The sequence below is a fragment of the Chlorocebus sabaeus genome, chromosome 2 (genome assembly GCF_047675955.1).
Source record: "Chlorocebus sabaeus isolate Y175 chromosome 2, mChlSab1.0.hap1, whole genome shotgun sequence".
In the NCBI taxonomy this organism is placed as follows: Eukaryota; Metazoa; Chordata; class Mammalia; order Primates; family Cercopithecidae; genus Chlorocebus; species Chlorocebus sabaeus.
This window is the reverse complement of record NC_132905.1, coordinates 37060660-37081022: the sequence shown is the minus strand read 5'-3', so window position 1 is coordinate 37081022 and position 20363 is coordinate 37060660. Positions and strand designations below refer to the sequence as shown.

General features: G+C 39.7%; 1 protein-coding gene across 2 annotated transcripts in view; it reads right to left on the bottom strand.

The window, feature by feature from the left end:
* LOC140709270 (putative ankyrin repeat domain-containing protein 20A2) overlaps positions 1-8406 on the bottom strand; it is a 42077-nt gene extending 33671 nt beyond the window's left edge. For both annotated transcript variants that reach the window (XM_073007643.1, XM_073007647.1), the window contains exons 1-3: positions 8111-8406; positions 3629-3743; positions 3293-3466 (exon numbers count right to left, since the gene is read on the bottom strand). In XM_073007643.1, the coding sequence (XP_072863744.1) occupies positions 3293-3466; positions 3629-3743; positions 8111-8313 (492 nt within the window). In that variant the 5' untranslated portion in view covers positions 8314-8406. The remainder of the gene's footprint in view (positions 1-3292; positions 3467-3628; positions 3744-8110) is intronic.
* Positions 8407-20363: the final 11957 nt, after the last annotated feature.

Here is a 20363-nt window from a genome sequence, read left to right as displayed (position 1 = left end):
TTAACATTTAAGGAATTAAGAGTTTCAGAGAAACAGTTGCCAGAGCTTCCCAATACAGGTGGAGGATTCCTCTGGGTGGTACAAACTTGCTTGATTCACTTCTATCAGTGGTGTCAGGACGCCAGACGCCAATGTCAGGCACTCCTGCTCCAAAGGGGTCACTATGGAAATGAACTCTGAATTAAGAGAGATTGGCTTCAAATGCACTTATTTGCCTTATAAATAGTCCATGGTTTTTTTTCCTAATACAAGAGAATAGATTTTTATCTTTACTGTTAGAAAGCTCAGTATGTTCTGTGTAAGAGAGACAGGTTTAAAAAACTTAAGAACAAATATTTGAAAAACCAAAGCTCAGTAAGAAATACTATTCTCAATTATAATGGTAATCCCAGGACACTAATGCAGCTCTACTTTTTAAATCCATTTTTATTGGCTTCCACTTAAATGGCTATTTAAAATTATTTTTCATTTTAGGCAAAATATAAATCTGAAATAACAGCATAATGGCTTATCAATAAAAGTTCTCATACTGATCCATATGAATTATTTCTGGCATAATAAAACCAGTAAGTCACTTGCATTTTTAAAGGAGGGTGCTGAGGACAAAGATATAATATCTGCAATATTCATAAATTATCCAACTATAACCAGCAATAACCTAAAAAGGCTTCTAGGCATTCTTATGGGCAGATAATTATTTCTGGTATATATAAAGAAAAGGAGTTTTAAAAACTTCTAAATTCTAAAATTCAACTCCATAACAGAGGGATTTACATACTCCATAGACTATATATTACAAACAAATCTACACACTGACTTCAAAATCTTGAAATCTTTATCAAAATATACTATAACATAGGAGGTGTAAACTCAAATACTTACAAGGACAAAGGAAGGTTACCAGAGTAAGGGAAGTACTGAGGTGGGCACAATAGCAAACTGGGGAATACATGCCTTCTATAAAGGGGCAATCTCTGCACAGCAGACCAAACAGTGATAGAAACTCAGGAGACACCAGATTTGACTTTTTAGGATAAGCCTGAAGTCCAGATTTCTACACAAGTCTTCTAAATTTTACATGTTGATTCAACCTTATAGAGGCAAATAAACAAATCTGTGTACCACATTAGAATATAGCCCTTGCGTTTTTATATTTACTATAAATGCGTTACGAAATGGTTGTGTATAATCCAAGTATTTGCATGTAAAGCATTTTCTTTCTCTAGTATCATATGTTTTACCAAAATATGAGGCACTCGTATATAATAAAAATTGCTAAAAAGACTCATAATACCTGCTTCAAGAATTTTTCTAACATTTATTCATTTAAAATATGTTTGCATATAATTTTCCCAGATTGTTAACCAAATAGATCATTGGTTCATAGGACTGTTAAAACTAAATTATTAAAAGAATTCCTATTTGTATTCTTATTAACTTCATGGATTTCAGTGTTTAAAACTGCCATTTTGGTTATGATAAAACTCTATACAACTAACAAACATATTAAGATAGTTCATAATACAACTTCAACTAAAAAAAAAGAGTTTAGGATTTGCTACTATTCTAATTGAGAAAGCCCAACTTGTAATGAAAATTTGTTGGCACATAATCACCTGCATGGTGACTAAGGGACAACAAATCCTGACATGGTCAGCCCCTACTTATTGAAAGATTACCCATAAGCAAATTTCTAAAGACTCTCTGAATGGTAGTGAATGATTCGTGGATGGAAGGAATGGTGTTATTCTGTCAGCTGAGAGATGTTGCCAATAATATTTCCTTTCACTTCCCAGTCACAGATGTAGAGAAAGACAGATAAGTCAGGGTAATATCATCAAACAGAAGAACTTTGAAGGATGTGGCACCTATCAAATGCCAAGTCTTCTAGAGATTTCTTACATTTTTGAGATACAGAAATTTATATATTGCACTTATCTATTCTGGGATTCTTAATCAGGAGTGTATCCGAACCTTGAAGGTTTTTTTTATTGGGTTTTTTTTTTTTTTTCCTTTTTCTACAATTGTTGTTAGAGACAAGAGTCTCACTATGTTGCTCAAGCTGGATTCAAACTCTTAGACTCAAGCTGGAACTACAGGAACATGCCACTGTGCCCAGCTTCAAGTAAACATTTTTAAACACGTTCAGGCCTTATTAGGTCTATTACATCAAAATCTTCAGGGGAAAGACTGTGGTTGTAGATTTTTAACAAAATGTCCTCAGGTCACTGTAATGCCCGATTCTGAGAATTAGTGCAGCAGACAATCACTTCAGTCACATCTCTCACCCACATGGCTAATGCCGTTTATCAGTCAGAGATGTGACCAAAAAGATAAAAGGGTAAGAGATACAGTCATTTATTAAAACTCCAGTTAATTTTCCTGGGTATGGCTAGAACAGGGACAAGTAAACTCAAAATCCCACTTGATTTTGCTATTTATAAGCTCCTTATCTCCCACTTTTCCACCACGACATTCTAGATTTGAGAGGAGTCTTTAGACTCTTATCTAAGTGGCAGTTTCTGCCAGGATGGGCAATAAGTCAGTTAATAATTTGTTCCAGCTTCTGCTGAAGTTTTTCTCACTTCCTCACCACATATTCACTGCCAATCTGGTTTCCTCAGAGCCCTCCTAAAATTAATCTCTAGGCAAGTTTCAACTCACTCACTCTCTTTTTCAAACCGAAAATTATTAGACCCAAAGCTAAAGAGCACCTTGTCTCAACACATAAACTAGAAGAACAACAAACTAAAAACAACAACAATAACAACAACTCTTCCTCGCATTTTCCTTCATTACCTGATTTCCAAGTGACCTGCATATTTCTGATTGCTCTCCTTTTCCCTTCCCATTTTTCCCTGAGAAATGATACGTCAGCTTTTCAGAAAATTAGCAGCTGCAGCAACATGTCCATTTATTGTAAGTTACTTTAGTTTTGTTTGAGTTTTAAAATAAAGCCTATTTCCAGGGCATATTTTCTTTCCTGTGTTGTTTTACACTAATTAAGAAAAAAAAAAAAAAAAACCCTGCATACAAAAAAAGTTGAAAAGGTTTTCCCTTTAACAAATTTGCAAATATTTTCCAAAGTGCATTTTATAAAGCTGTGCCCTTGAATGCTTCTTTAAAAGTATCAATATTTAAAACAAAATCTTATGCAATTAAGTTATTTCAAAATAACTTAATTTACATTTGCATTCAGGGAATGGTTGAGCTTCCAAATATAAAAAAATTGACCCTTACCTATGTCAATGATAAAACAAATATTTTTGAAAGAAAGTTGATTGATCTATACCTTGTCCAGCGCTTCAATATTTGCACCATGGGAAAGTAGTTTTTCTGCCAGTGAGGTGCTCTCACTGTACACAGCATAATGGAGAGCAGTGTTGCCGTAGATATCCTTAAGGTTTGGATCGGCACCATGGTTCAGCAAAATAATGGCACAAGCCTCTTCCTGGCAACGGATAGCCTGTCCGTATTAGACCAAGAAACAGATTGTAAGTTCTAAGAATTCAAAATACACATTCCACAGGTTTCACCAACTAGTTATATTTAAATGAGATCAATTCATTTTAATTCTATATATGTAAATCAAATCCATGTCAGGCTAAAAGAGTTGGCTCTAATATACCTGTATCAAGGGCGTTCTGTTTTCTTTGTCACAGATATCAATCTGGCACTTTCTGTCGATCAGGAGAGTTACCACTTTTGCATGGCCACTGGCACAGGCCAAATGTAGAGCAGTTCTACAAGAGCAAGAGGACTTTTTAGGAAACGGTAGTGCAACATCTCAAAACATATCATCATTCATGTCATTGTAAAAATTGAATAGCATGTTTTTCCTCTGTCTTCAAAACAAATACTTAATTTTTTTGAAGAAAGTGCAATACTTACTAGCTCTTATTGCTCACTGCCTTAATGACAACAGCAGCCTATTTGAATAGAAAGAGCTCAGTCTGTAGATTCCGTTCAACTAGGGCTTGAGTCCTACTTTAAACGTTGTCACTTACCAATTATTGCTTAGCCTTTCTGTGCCTCAACTTCTTCATCAATAAAGATAACAATAGTAGCTATCTCATAGGACACCATCATGATGCTTAAATGAGAAGCTATGTAAAGTATTTAGAATAGTTCCTACAACAGCTCAATAATTGTAAGATTTTTGTTTTTTGAGACAAAGTCTCACTCTTTTGCCCAGGCTGGAGTGCAATGATGTAACTATACCTGGAACTCCTGGGCTCAAGTGATCCTCCATCCCCAGTCTCCTGAGTAGCTGGGACAACAGATGTGCACCAGCATGCCCAGCTATTTATTTAAAAATGTAGAGTAAGAACCTCACTTTGTCGCCCAGGCTGGTCTCAAACTCCTGGCATCAAACAATCTTCTCACCTCAGCCTCCCAAAGTTCTGGGATTACAGGTGTGAGTCACTGCACCCAGCCAGATATTATAATTGTTAGTATTACTACTACTTAACAAAAGCATTTTAATTAGGTAGAACGACACAATTATACCTACTTTGCAGGATGGCTTAACGAGTAGGTCACATTTTAACAGCTCTGACATTGGAATGCCACTTATAATTCATGATTTATTATAACTCTAACTGGTAGCATTTTAAAAATTATCTTATTGATATATAAAATAGTGGAGCATCACACAATCCATGAGACCTTACATTAAGTAGAATATGGTAACTCAGCACTAGGGCAGTTCCAGGCATGTAACTGAAACTGAAATACATTTCAGTTCTTAAAGGGACTATGGGGAAAGAGCACCGAAATAACAATCATGCATTTTTTAAACAGATTAATTCCTTGATTTTCAAACAACTTGAAGTCAAAGGAAACTCATGAGTCAAATGAATTTGTATGGCTCATTTTATTGAATTCTTACACTTACAGAATATATGTAAATAAGACTTTCCAATGATTAATATAGGATTTAAAACTGATAAACTTTTGAAAGGGCAGTTCAAGGTTATCTTCTACCATTTTCTAACTTCAGAAATGCTTTTGTTTGAAAGGTGGGAGATAAAGTTTCAAGGAGATGAAGTCCCAATATTCCTATTGTAAATCTCTCAGCTTGTGCAGGCAGGGCAGGTAAACATGAAGTTTTTAAGGATGGAAGGGTCCTGAGAGATAGTAGAGTATGTCTGCTACATAACAGGTACTCAGGTTATGCTTGATGCATAAATGGAATGAAATAATGGATAAATATAGCTGGGGAGTTCACTATTTTTAAATAAACTCCTATAAAGCAATATTTTTGCAATAGTAATTATTTTATGTGTTATTTTTTATTTTTAAAGAATACAATTTAAATGAAATTATTAATCTATCATTGTTTGAATAAATGGAATGAGTATATAAGAAAAACATGTGCATAATAAAATATATAGATAATAAAATCTGAAAACACAGCTAAAACCATTCCCTTCTTACTTCTGAAGACTCTAAACATTCAAAGAAGATAACAATACACACAATAATGATAAAAAGTAGAAAGCAAGAAATTATTTTTATCAGTGCAAGATTCATATTTCTCTCTTCCCAAGGATGATTCCATTAATAGTAAACTTTTATAGAAGTTTTGTACATGCTCACTGCAGCAATCACAGATAAGAAAAAGGAAAAATAAACTTTACTTAAAATGCAAATACTCGCAGGGTGCGGTGGCTCACGCCTGTAATTCCACCACTTTGGGAGGCCGAGAAGGGTGGATCATGAGGTCAGGAGATCGAGACGATCCTGGCTAACACGGTGAAACCCAGTCTCTACTAAAAATATAAAAAATTAGTCGGGTGTGGTGGCAGGTGTCAGTACTCCCAGCTACTTGGGAGGCTGAGGCAGGAGAATGGCGTGAACCTGGGAGGGGGAGCTTGCAGTGAGCCAAGATTGGGCCATTGCACTCCAGCCTGGATGACACAGCAAGACTCCATCTCAAAAAAAAAAAAAAAAAAAAGCAAATGCTCAGAAATTACAAATTTTATCATAATTGGTACTTTTTTTTCTTTTGCTAAAACAAGACCATAGTATGTTTGCGTATGTATAATTTAACTATTTTTTTTTCCTCACTGGCTATAGCAAAATACAACATCTTGACACATCAACTTACTTCTATACCTATTCCCACCTTCAATGGTCACATATTATTCCATCCTATGGATGCAACTGAAATTTATTTATAGGATCCATTCTCTGGGTTCTTTTTAAAATAAGTTCCGTGAAAACTAAAGTGCATGTATCTTTATTTCCTAAGGGCATTTTAGTATAATGGAATTGATGAGTAAAGGGCACATTTTTTAAACGTAGTACTTACCACCAAATTATCTATTTGAAAAGTAATCAGCAACTTAAACTTTTAAGTAGCAGTATAAAACATCCTCACAAATATTGTGGATAGAAAACTGTTTCATTCCTCTTTTAAATTCTTATACCAGAAATGAGAAGGATTTTTTCCTATATACATAAGTAACTTGTAGATCTGGGGAAAGGTACTTTGCCTACTTTTAGAGTATTTGATGATTTGATTTGAAAGAATTCCCTGTAAAATGAAGATGTACTTTTCATCGCATGTGTATTATAACTTTTCATCTAATGTATATATATAACTGATCTATATAACATATTATATCTGGAATATATATGGTATACATATCAGTAATATCTAAATCTTATCATATATAATGAACAATATAGGCTGGGTGCAGTGGCTCACACCTGTAATCCCAGCATTTTGGGAGGCCGAGGCAGGCAGATCACTTGAGGTCAGGAGTTCGAGACCAGCCTGGCCAACATGGTGAAAGCCCCTCTCTACTAAAAATACAAAAATTAGCCAGGCGTGCTGGCACCTGCCTGTAATCCCAGCTACTTGGGAGGCTGAGGGAGGAGAATTGCTTGAATCCAGGAGGTGGAGGTTGCAGCGAGCCAGGATTGTGCCATTGGACACCAGCCTGGGCAAAGAAGTGAGACCCTGATTCAAAAAAAAAAATAAAAGAATATAATGAATTCCCTATAAAATGAAAACATACTTTTCATCTGAAAATATATATATATATAATATATTAAATATTTTTCAAGTAAGCTCTCTTTTATTTTGTTAACTTTTTTTCTGAAACACAGTTTTAATTTTTAGTTTGCTAAATCAACCTTCACAATGTCTGCTTACCAGGTCATTCTTAGGAAGGCGTTTGTCAACATAAAATGTACCCGTAAAATTAGCATTTGTATTTTCTTCTGGTACTTTACTCATTTGCACATGGAAAAGTTTCAGTCTGTATTCCATCAGGAACTCATGTTTGTGACATAAAATTTCATTAGTTTTCTTCCAACAACAGGCACTTTTTCATTAATAATTCATCCTTTCCTGCTCATCAATCCTTACGTATATCTTACATAATTTCAGTGATTCTGGGTTTCCTATTCTGTTCCATGCATCTGTCTTTTCAGCTGTTCGCAAACAATTGATTGTAGAAATTAATAGCACATTTTGCTATCTAGAGGAGCAAGTGTTTTTTTACTGCATTATGAAATTTTAAAAAATGTCATCACAATAGTGAAAGACAGCAGGTGTCATATAAAAATGTTAAAACCTTGGTATTTTCATTCGGTCTATGTAAAACTGACAAACAGAGAAAGAGCTCACATTTTGAGAAAAATGTCCCTTTCCATTCAAGAACACAGAACCCACCTCCCACTTCCAAGTTGCTCTCTAAGAACCTTCAGTAAGGAACCTGGCTACACAGGTGGATAGGGATGTAAAACGGACAGTTTTATCTGAGAACTTTTCGCCTACTGAAAATCACTCACGGTATTTTTGATAGGGGAATTAGTTCTCTCATTAGGCACCTCCTATAATGTATACAAACCATGTTTTAAAGGTGTTCCTTAAAAATAACAACACCGTATATGCTTAACTTCGTGAGTTAAATCACTCAAATTCTCCACCAATTGCTCCAGCCAGGGAATTATGTCGGATGGAAAACAGCTGAGGGTCCGCTTGGCTTCGCCGCTAGGAGGGTGCCCGGCGCCCTCCAAGGCCCAGTCCCAGGGGCTGCGGGGAAGCCGGGCCTGGGGACTCCCTCCCACCCTGTACTGAGGCCCCCCCCATCACCTGTGCTGCTTGTCCAGGGCATCCAGGTCTCCGCTCCAGCGTGCCAGGCAGCGCTCCACTTTTGCGGCGTCGCCCTTGACAGCCGCCTTGTGGATCTTCTGCAGTTCGGAGTCCCGGATTCGGTACCCGGAACCCGTGTAGAGGTGGTCTATGGAGCCCAGGACCGTCTGGCCCCTGCGGCTCCCGAAGCGGAACAGCTTCATGGTGGTGGCTTCTCAGACCCCCAACCACCGACCGCTTCTTGAGTGGGGGCAGCTCCTTGTCACCTTTTCACCACCCCCCACCCGCCCCGACGACCCAGCCCCAAATCCAACCCCAAGTCCCGATCCAACCCCAAATCCACGATCCAACCCCCAGTCTGCGATCCCAAATCTCTGATGTATTCCAAAATCCGAGATCCAGCGGGGTCCACCACAGCCTTCAGCAGCGACACTCGCAGCCTCCGACCTCTCAGACCCAGTGAGCCTCGCAAAGCCGTTGGGCGCGCGCCCGCACCGCGGTGGCCGCCCGGCTACAGGAAGCCGTTCCCTGGCTGCGCGCGCCGGCAGTTGGGGCTGCAGCTCCAGGCGGGTGCCACTGGGCTCGCGGGTTCTCCTGGGCATTCCCGGGCGGCCCCAGGATCCTAGGCCCGCAGCCAGCCAGGCGTGAGGAGGAGGACTTGTATGGCCTTGCGGCCCGCCCCGCTCCTCCTCCGGAGCGAGATCGGGTGCTGGCAAGGGCACTCAGAGGCCACCGGAGTGGCTTCGCAGATAGCCTGGCTTCAGGCTGAGGCTCTGACCTTGGAGTCTGTGTGGCTAGTGTCCAGTAGTGGAAAAGTCAGGGGCTGCTCCTTCCTCCACCCGCCCTCACCGCTGCCAGTGCCCGACTGCGCGGTTTGCAGCTGCAGATCTGGCACTGGCGCGGGATGGCGGAGCTTCCCTTGGATGGCCTCAGGGTCCCCGAGTGCACAGCCTACCTGGCCTCAGGGTCCGCTCCTCTTGGACATCTCCCCGGATCCTGGGCTCTGGCACTAAGCAATCTGTATCGACAGGCATGAGACTGAGCGACTGCTGGCTGGGCCGATCGCCTGACTTAGCTGCCTGGGCGTCTGGCCTCAGGATCCGCGCTGCTGGGGGCACGGGCCTGGTCTGGGGTGTCCAGTCACTTGCAGTGGCTCGTATGCCAGCGGGGGCTGGAGGCCTGGTACCTGATGTCCTCAGGGTCATGTGCATCACCCGCCCACTGGAGGGTCTGCTCTGACTTGGTCTCCTCCAACAACACAGGGGCTGCCCGGGTGGGCTCTTCGTGGTAACTGGCATGGTATTAAGCAGCAATTTCCCACCCTGGTGCCGCTGCTGTGCAGATTGCCTGACTTGATCGCCCAGGCAGTGGCCCCAGGTCCGCGTGGCAGGTGTGCAGATAGGGTGAGGAGCACTGAGGGTCAGGGGGTTGCTCCGTCTTCTCTGCCCGTGTGCAACTTGCAGTTCTGCAGTTTTCTGCAACAGCTGAGGCCTGGTGGGGGAAAGCAGAACTCCGCTGGATGGCGTCAGGGTTGCGGGCACAGAGCACAGCCCACCAGGCCTGAGGGTCCGCTCCTTTTCCACTTGGTCTGAAGCCTGACCCAGATACTGAGTACTCTGCCTGGATGCGGATAGGGCTGACTGATGGATTGCAGAGCCGGTCATCTGGCTTTGCCACTGAGGCATCTGGCCCCAGGATCCGCGATGCTGAGGGTGGCCAGGCAGTTGCTGCCCACGTGCAGGTGGCAGCTGCAGCTTGGGCACCGACAGGGATTGGCGGGGCTGGTACCTGATGACCTCAGGATCTCCAAGTGCACTGCCTGCCCAGCCGAGGGTCAGTTCCTTTTTGGCCTGTGCCAACAGCGCAGGGGCCACGGTGGCTCAGTTCTCTGTGGAAACTGGGATGGGGTGAGCTGCCAGTTCCTGTCCTTTGGCCGCCTGGCCAAGTATCAGACTTAGCCGCTGCCGCCCAGGCATCTGTCTCTAGGGTTGCCTTTACTTGGGTGGAAGTGGGGATCCGGGTGGGCGTGGAGCGTCACCGGTTGCCAGGCCAGCACTGCCTTTGCAACATATTCAGATGGCGGAGGCAGCTTGGCAAGAACTCAGACCCAGCCAGCGCTCCCACCCAAGTGCCAGTTCCCGACTCTGATGCCTCTACCCACAGAGCCCTGTCCCCCAGTAGTATCCACTACTCCGTGTCTGCTGTGCCTAGGGATCCCAGGCGGTCTCAGCAACACAGAGCGAGAGGGAGCAGGCCCCGGGAACCATGGCGGGTACTGGGGTCCTGCAGTGCTCAGGATTCCTGCAGAAACGCTGTGCGCTTGCTGCGCTGGAGCAGGAACAGGAGGAGGTCAGGTCGCCCTCTAGAGTCTGGAGTCCGAGGAGAGGAGGAAGTCTCCTTTGGAAGCCAATTCTGTTGCTGCAACCTCTGCCGCCACCAGCAGGGCAGCCGCTGATAGAGCCCCTAACCTGCCGCCCGCTGTTGGCCCCGGAATAGAGCCCCTAACACCCTCCCCTCCTGACCTCGTGATCTGCCTGCCTCGGTCTCCCAAAGTGCTGGAATTACAGGCGTGAGCCACCACACCGGCCTCTTCTAAGAGTTTTATAGTCTTTCCTTTTACACTTAGGTCTAGGATCCATGAAAGTCAGTTTTTGTGCATGACGTGAAGTCAGATCCAGCCACAGTCTTTTGCATGTGGCTACCCTGTTGGCCCCGCACCATTTGTTGAAACGATGGCTTTCCCTGTGGAATTGTCTTGGCACCTGTTTTGAAAATTAATTGACTGTAAATATGAGGGCTTATTTCTGGACTCTCAATTCTATTCCACTGATCTACAGGTCTTTTCTTATTTAGTACCTCACTGTCTTGATTATGTAGCTTAGTATTTTAACAGCAAGTTTGGAATCAAGAAATGTGAATTCTGCAACTTTGTTTTTCCTTTTCAATATTGTTTTGAGTATTCTTGGCCCCTTTGAATCTCCATATGAATTTTAGGATCGGCTATTCAATTTCTGCAAAAAAAAAAAAAAAAAAAAAAAAAAAAAAAAAACACCAGCTGACAATTTTGATAGGAATTGTGTTAGGTCTACAGATCAATTTGGGGTATATTGTCATTTCAACAATAGTAAGTCTTTTGTTTCATGAACATGGGATGTCTTTCCACTTATTTAGGTCTTCTTTCATTTCTTTCAAAAAAAAATCTAGGTTTTAGAATATAAGTTTTGGACTTTTTAATTAAATTTATTCCTAAGCATTTTATTATGTTGATGATATTGTAAGTAGAATTTTTAAAAACTTCCCTTTGAGATTGTTCATTGCTAATATAGAAATACTTTTTTGTGTGTTTTTGTATATTGACCTTGTATCCTGTAACCTTGTTGAACTATTTTGTTAGTTCTACCAGCTTTCTTTTTTTTTTTAATGGATTCCTTAGGATTTCCTATATACAAGATCCTGTTATTGGCAAATAGGGGTGTTCTTACTTCTTCTTTTCTGATCTGGATGCCTTCTATTTTTCTTTTCCTGCCTAATTGCCCTGGCTAGGGCCTCCAGTACAATGTCCAACAGAGTGGCAAGAATGGCTCCCGCTGTCTTGTTCCTGATATTTCATCACCAAATATCATGCTTGCTGTATGATTTTTGTGTCTTTCATCAGGTGAGGGAAGCTCCCTTGTATTCCTAGTTTGTTGTGCATTTTTATCATGAACAGGTGAATTTTGTCAAATACTTTTATGTATCTATTGGAGGATCAGATGGTTTTTGTCCTTTGTTCTCTTAATACGTTGCATTACATCAATTGATTTTTGAATGTGAAACCAACCTCACATTCTTGGGATAAATCCCATTGATCATGGTGTGTAATCTTTTTCCTATGTTGTTGGATTTGATTTGCCAGCATTTTGTTGAGGATTTTTTTTTTTTTTTGTATCTATATTTGTAAGAAATATTGGTCTGTAGTTTTCTTATATCTCTTTCTGCTTTTGGCATCAGGGTAATGTTGGCCTCCTAGAGTGATTTGGCAAGTATTTCCTATTCATATTTTTGGAAGAGTTTGGGAAAAACTGGTATTAGTTCTTCTTTGACTGTTTGGTAAAATTCATCAGGGAAGCCATCTGGACCTGGGATTGTGGACAATTTTTCAATTATGAATTAAATCTCTTTTTTGTTTTAGTTCTATTAAGATTTGTGATGTCTTCATTCTGTTTCAGTAATTTGTGTGTTTCTAGGAATTTGTCCATTTCCTGTCTAGTCTGCTGGCATGTGGTTGTTCATAGAGTTCCCTCAGAATCCCTTTTATTTCTCTAGGGTAGGTATGATATCCTCTCTTTCACTCCTGATTTTAGCACTTTGAGTCCTCTGATTTTCGCTGTCACTCTAACTAGATGTTTACCAATTTTGTTGATCTTTTCAAAACATCAACTTTTTGTTTTGCTGTTTTTTTTTCTATTCTTATTTATTTCTGTTTCAAGGAAACTTCACCTGTACTTCAAATTCTAGCACCATAAACACTATTTTGTTCAATATCAATTTTTTATTTTCCTGGAGTCATGAATTTGCCTATTTGGCTAGTTTTTCACATTTTAGATGACTTATTCCAGGCATACTTATTTCCCTTGCCCTGTCCAACATCCAAAACTTGCTCAATCATGTCTCCAGGCACACTCCTGAGTAAAGTTTTTAAGTTTGGTCGGTTTATTATCCATGCACATTTTTTAGTCTGTTCTTTGCATTTCTCACAAAAACAATTCCAACCCTGAATTAATTTTGGCTACACTCATCAAATGACATTGCCTTTAATTTTTGTACTAAAAATACTATTAATCATTTCTGCGAAATAGTTTACAAATGTAAATAGGTGGTGAGATATCAAATTTTGTGTTCTTTCTCCAATTTTTGCAGCTAGAATCTTACTTTATCAATTCTCTTTTGCTATGCTAGTGTTTCCCTTTACAAGTCTCTTCTTGAAATTATTGCCATGAAAATTAAACTTCAAAAACCAACATTAGTGAGTAGAAACACAGTTATTCAAAGTCTTCTGAAAGAGGCAGAATGTCACCTGCTGGGTTAAACTTAAGTGAAACGTAATTGAATGTATTAATAAATGTCATAAGGTGTGATACCCTGAAATTTGGGAAGGGTTGGTTACGCATGAAAGAAGAACAAAAGGCAAATCTCATCCATAATCATTAGCAATAGCCAACTAAATTCTTCAAGTATTATAAACCCATCTGCAAAACCATCTGACCACTTTAAGCCTTTTTTATTATAATTTGGCCTCCTCAAAAGATATGTAAGCAAGAGAAAATTGCAATAGACATTATGACAAAAAGATGTGTTATCCATGTAATAGTTATATTTTTTACTAAAAGTAAACAGCTTAGAACTCTAGATACATATGGATTTTTCTTTTAGTTGCATTCAGTATGCTATCCCTCTGAAGGGGATCCAGCCTTATTGTGTTAATAAAGTCTTGTTTAGGAATTTTCTATTGCAAGCCCTGGGTTTTGCAATTTTAGTAAAGAATCTCTCTCTCTCTCTCTCTCTCTCTCTCTCTCTCTCTCTCTCTCTCTCTCTCTATGGGTGTGTGTGTGTGTGTATGTATGTATGTATTAGGAGGTATGCTTCTTATATATTTTACTATGGTTTGAGCCTTTCCTCCGATCTTCTTAAAATACTTAAGCCACCCTTGCTATAGCAGATGAAGTCACATCCTACCTCCATGAGAAAACAGAAGCCATCTGAAAATAACTGCATTAAGTTCTTGCATTCTAAGAAACTTAATATGTCAAACTCTATTTTTGTCTTCTATATCAAAGGAAAAAATGTCAACCCACTTCTATCCAAAGCTGTAACTGTTACTGTCAGTTTTGTGCACAGAAGATCCTCTCAGATTCCCTTTCCTTTTTGTGCTCTTGTCCCACAGAAGCTTTACTCTTAACGTGGGCCCCTGAAACCATGGACTACTCAAAGTGCTCTCTCCTGGGATTTTATGCCTTCTCAGGGTAGCCTCTAGCCAACGACTTACAGGAGTGTGACAGTCCAGTCACCTTTCCAGAGGTAAGAGATATTCTGCTGTGTAATTTTCATTTTTGAGTTTCTTGCAGAATTAGGATGAGGCTGCAACTTCACTTGAAATCACAACCTTGTTGGACTTTTCTCCTGTCTTGCTTTTTTTACTCCCTGTACTGTTTCTCTAACAACATTTCCTTATTGAATCACTTGTGCATAAATCCTTATCCTAGCTTCTTGCTTCCAGAGAATCTGACCTCAGGTAAAAGCTAATTACAACTACCACCTGCATTTGGTGTCATAGTCCCTGTTGTATTACACAGAAAATTAATAAAATTCCTAGTATGCTTATTTCATTAACATTTCTCTTTCTCTGAACTTGTTCTTTGATCCACCAAATATCCTTCCCTAATTATCACATAACTTTCTTCTTTTCTTTATATTTGTGTCTCTGGAAACAGTAGTCTATGCTCATTTTTCCAGCTTATCACCTCTTCTTTACTATTTAAATTTAGGTTGTGTCTTTCTTCATTAAAATTATTTCACTAAGGTTAGCAAAAGCCTCCTAATTCACAAAACCTACAAGCTTTTTTGCAACATAAAACATTTTTATCCATTCTTTTCATTTTTTCAACTATTCCTTCCTTGACATTAAGATACCAGTATAATCATTTATGCCTTCATATTACACATGTTTACTGATGTGTTTTATTGAATGTCAGATACCAGACAAATAAATAATGGAGAATTGAGATAGTAATAATACACACAGTGTGACATGAAAGCAAATAATAAAGGAACATAACCTACTCTGTTAGAACAAGATCATTTTTTTCTGAAAGATACGATGTTTGGGCTGACTCCTATATGATTTTAGTGACTTAACTTGTGACATATTTTCCTGCACCTACAATCTCAGGTCTTGAGACCATTAACTACCTAAACAGGACAAGTAAAATTTGGAGTAGACAGAATTATCTTCACCTAAGACCAAGCTAACATCAGTGTTACCTCAGTGATGAGAAATAACTCCTTCCACCTGGTGTGCATGCAGCTTCTGATCTTAATATGTTTTTATTTTTTCTCTGCCAATGGAAGCCACTAGCTCTGTGACCTATTCATGCAATTCAGATGCCCTGATGACCTAGATGCTTTAAATGCCTACATAGCAGCTCTGTATCGGTCCTAGCTTCTTAGCAAGGCTTCCAATTGCTATCCTTATCTGTCATAACAATTGAGTGGAAAAGAATTCTATGAAAGGTGAGCTAAGATCTTGTGTCAATCTAAGACTTACAGATAGTGACTTCTACAGCTTGTCAACTGAGGCTAAATCTCTTCTCTGAAATGCTAGAACTGGGAAATGCAAAAGGGAGCAGAGAGAAACATTTGATTAAAAAACTCCACAAATGCCGGTTAAAACTGTAGCCCAGGGAGATACAAAAATCTATTCCTGAATTCATAAGTAACTGGTAGAAGCCCTTACACAGAAAGCATTGGAGAAAAACAATTTTATTTAAATTGTTGAATCTCTACATGTGAAGTCTCAACTTTGAAAAACAGAATACTGTTCATTTAATCACAATGGCATTGCTAGAAGAGAGCGACCACCCCAGCTCAGCTTTGTGAACAAGAATAATGCAGGGCAGCTGAAACTTCAGGATGAAAATGAGATATCTATACTATATGAGAAACGAATAGAGAAACTGTGTTTAACCTTATCTAAGCATGTCCAAGAGGAGGTTTCTGTACTCCACCTTAGTCTGTATGTCAACTGAACCTTTATTGCCTCTGTATGGCAGATCCTCTTTCTCAAGTCTAGAAAGTCCCCAGGGCTGGGGCAATAGCTTCTGGCATCACATGGTGTGAACCTAGAAGTCCATTTTCAGGGCCAGTGATTCAGTAAGTGAATTGTTCAAAAGTCAACATTCAAGCAAATTTGGCTTCCAATACCACAGATGTTTTTAGAACTTCCAGGAAGTGAAATTTATATCATCTATTTTTGTATTTAACAAATGTATATTCAAACTTACTATTTTTAAGAAAATATGATAACTACTATAAAATGCTATAAAAATTATTGGTACATAATATGAGTGTCTGTTATAGCAATTATTAATATTGGGGATATTTGACTACTGTATGTCTCACTGAAGTAGCTTTGAAAGGTCCTAGAATCGTAACATCTGCTCAGCTTACAAATCACTAGCATACTTCATGAAATTATTATCTTTATATATGTTAGAAAATCTAGGAAAGGGATTTCTGAAAGAGGCATTTCTAAAAACTGTCTATAATTCATAACACATGAACATTGTATATATAATCTGAAAAACACTTCTAACATTTTTGCCTAAGATCAGAGTTTTTTAAAAGGCAAAGACATATTTTAAAACACATTGAATTATTTTATTGTATATCTTCTTGTCGAAGAAAAAAATCCTTAAAAAGTTCTGAATTCATACAAAGTTTTTATCAAATCTTTATGAAGTTTGACATATTAATAATATTAACTTTGATCATGGCACATTTAAAATATTTACACACGTGATATGGCAATTACATATTTTTTGGTCTGGTTTATTTAAAGCCTGCATGGAAGTACAACAATATGCTCATTTTTAAATTTTATTCATCTAGATAAATCATATAAAATTAACAACTATTTACAATATAATGTACATAATTATTAATATAGCTTAGCATTGTGTGATTTTATTTTTATTATTTCAAACAGATAATTCCATTTAAAAGGCAACATACAAATTTCGGACCACAAAAAGGAAATACGAAAACCTTTAGACCAGCTGTTAGCTAGCCTTTGAAAAGCAAATTACGCAGATTTGTAATATAATGCAGCAGATGGAGAAAATGTGATCACCCAAGGAATAAATTTTCTTTATCTATCATTTTAAGGTAGGTCTGTCAGTGTGCCTCTCAGAAAGTCAGTGTTTTTCTCTCATAACATTCTTTACATTCTTGCAAAATAATGTTCTTTCACAGATATTTTCTGATCATATCTGCTCTGAGTTAAGGGTAAGGGAATGTTAATACAAGAAAATGACAACATCTTGTTTCATTTTAAAAAGTAGATGGTTATGTAATATTGTTTACTGCAAATAGGTATAGAATATGTAAGCAAAAATGGCACTTATCTAGAGAAACGTTACATTATTTATACTGGTCTAGACTTTGGCCCTAGATATATGTGTTTCTGATTTTTTAAAAAGACAGAATTTTGGTAGCAGGTGTTAATAATTTTAAGAAGCTAAATCAAGTGCACCTTTTAAGGAGATCAGAGATGATAGAAATCTGAGACAGACAGACCAGTGAAAACACTAATTCTACAAACTCCATGGGAAGCCAGGGCCATGAAATTACAAATAATCTGACGGAAATGGATAACTAGACAGAGGACAAAATAAGGAGCTATTTGAAAATTGTGTTGATAAATTGCTTTGCTATATGGCACTACATATATGATTAATAAAAAGATAGGCTCACACCTGTTATCTCAGCACTTTGGGAGGCTGAGGCAGGTGGATGATGAGGTCAGGAGTTCCAGACCAGCCTGACCCACATGGTGAAACTCTGTCTACTAAAAACACAAAATTAGCCAGTTGTGGTGGTGTGTTCCTGTAATCCCAGCTACTCAGGAGGCTGAGGCAGGAGAATCGCTTGAACCCGGGAGGTGGAGGTTTCAGTGAGCTGAGATCACACCACTGCACTCCAGCCTGGGCAGCAGAGTGAGACTCCATCTTCAAAAATAAAAGAAAAAATAGATACTAGAGATTTGAGTTTTAGTAAAGATAGTGACACTATTAGCTGAAATAAAGCACACAGCAAGAAAACAGAGTAAAAATAATGTATATTGTTTGGAATGTGTTCGTTATTTAGTGTATGTCATGCACAGAAGTAGATGCTCAGCAACCAGTTGCTATGTAAAATTGCTTTATCAGAGAAGGGATAGGACTGGAGATCAGTTATGATTCATCTGATATGGGCTGATAGTTGAAGCCATCAGAACAGGTAAAGCGTCTAGCAGAAACATGTAATAAGAGATAGAGGATTACATACAGAATTTTATTTAATGTGGCCACAAATTGGAAGGAAACTTTTTAAGATGACATCAGTTCGTATAATACATGCAAAAAAGCCATAACAAGCATGAAACATTTGATGAGTGCTTCAGGGCCACTGACAAAGAGATTCAAACAATATCCCAGAGAGATTTTTTATTTCCCTTTACCGACAATGAGAAATCTCTTCAACTCCTGTAGTAGCTGATATGGAGTTGACTTTCTTGGTGTTCTATTTGAAAGACCTGATATATACCCAAAATGATGCTCGCGGGAATGTTTCTCACAGCTTTCCTTCTGTCCTTGTTCCTAATCTTGTAGATAGTTTGGAACTGACCATGTGGTTAGTATCAATAGATAATGTTTTCACTGTTATTTTTGGGAGTGCAGTGGTTGTGGGCATTTGCATAGATGATTGGAGAAGAGAGTTATACAGATATTAGATGTGGGCTAAAATCCTTGCATTACTAGTAAGTGGTCTCTTTTGTTTAGTTGCATATGTGGATGTGGCTTTTCTACAATGTGGTGTAGAAAGAGAAGTATTTTATGATTCAACAGATTAACTTTTATTCCTGTCTTGGCTTGTTAATTCCAGAAGAGAAAGCAATGCTGACCTCTATAGGCTATTTAAAATTTCAGGCTTTCGAGGGGGGCGGAGCAAGATGGCTGAATAGGAACAGCTCCAGTCTCCAACTTCCAGCGCCAGCGACACAGAAGACACGTGACTTCTGCATTTTCAACTGAGGTACTGGGTTCATCTCACTAGGGAGTGCCAGACAATCTGTGCTGGTCAGCTGCTGCAGCCCGACCAGCGAGAGCTGAAGCAGGGCAAGGCATCGCCTCACCTGGGAAGCGCAAGGGGGAAGGGAATCCCTTTTCCTAGCCAGGGGAACTGAGACACACAACACCTGGAAAATTGGGTAACTCCCACCCCAATACTGCGCTTTAAGCAAACGGGCACACCAGGATATTATATCCCACACCTGGCCGGGAGGGTCCCACGCCCACGGAGCCTCCCTCATTGCTAGCACAGCAGTCTGAGATCTAACCGCAAGGCAGCAGCGAGGCTGGGGGAGGGGTGCCCACCATTGCTGAGGCTTAAGTAGGTAAACAAAGTCCCTAGGAAGCTCCAACTGGCTAGAGCTCACAGCAGCTCAAGGAAACCTGCCTGTCTCTGTAGACTTCACCTCTGGGGACAGGGCACAGCTAAACAACAACAACAAAAAGCAGCAGAAACCTCTGCAGACGCAAACGACTCTGTCTGACAGCTTTGAAGAGAGCGGTGGATCTCCCAACACGGAGGTTGAGATCTGAGAAGGGACAGACTGCCTGCTCAAGTGGGTCCCTGACCCCTGAGTACCCTAACTGGGAGACATCCCCCACTAGGGGCAGTCTGACACCCCACACCTCACAGGGTGGAGTACACCCCTGAAAGGAAGCTTCCAAAGTAAGAATCAGACAGGTACACTCGCTGTTCAGCAATATTCTATCTTCTGCAGCCTCTGCTGCTGATACCCAGGCAAACAGGGTCTGGAGTGGACCTCCAGCAATCTCCAACAGACCTACAGCTGAGGGTCCTGACTGTTAGAAGGAAAACTATCAAACAGGAAGGACACCTACACCAAAACCCCATCAGTACATCACCATCATCAAAGACCAGACACAGATAAAACCACAAAGATGGGGAAAAAGCAGGGCAGAAAAGCTGGAAATTCAAAAAATAAGAGCGTATCTCCCCCTGCAAAGGAGCACAGCTCGCCAGCAACAGATCAAAGCTGGACAGAGAATGACTTTGACGAGATGAGAGAAGAAGGCTTCAGTCCATCAAACTTCTCAGAGCTAAAGGAGGAATTACGTACCCAGCGCAAAGAAACTAAAAATCTTGAAAAAAGAGTGGAAGAATTGATAGCTAGAGTAATTAATGCAGAGAAGGTCATAAACAAATGGACAGAGATGAAAACCATGACACGAGAAATACGTGACAAATGCACAAGCTTCAGTAACTGACTCGATCAACTGGAAGAAAGAGTATCAGCGATTGAGGATCAAATGAATGAAATGAAGTGAGAAGAGAAACCAAAAGAAAAAAGAAGAAAAAGAAATGAACAAAGCCTGCAAGAAGTATGGGATTATGTAAAAAGACCAAATCTACGTCTGATTGGGGTGCC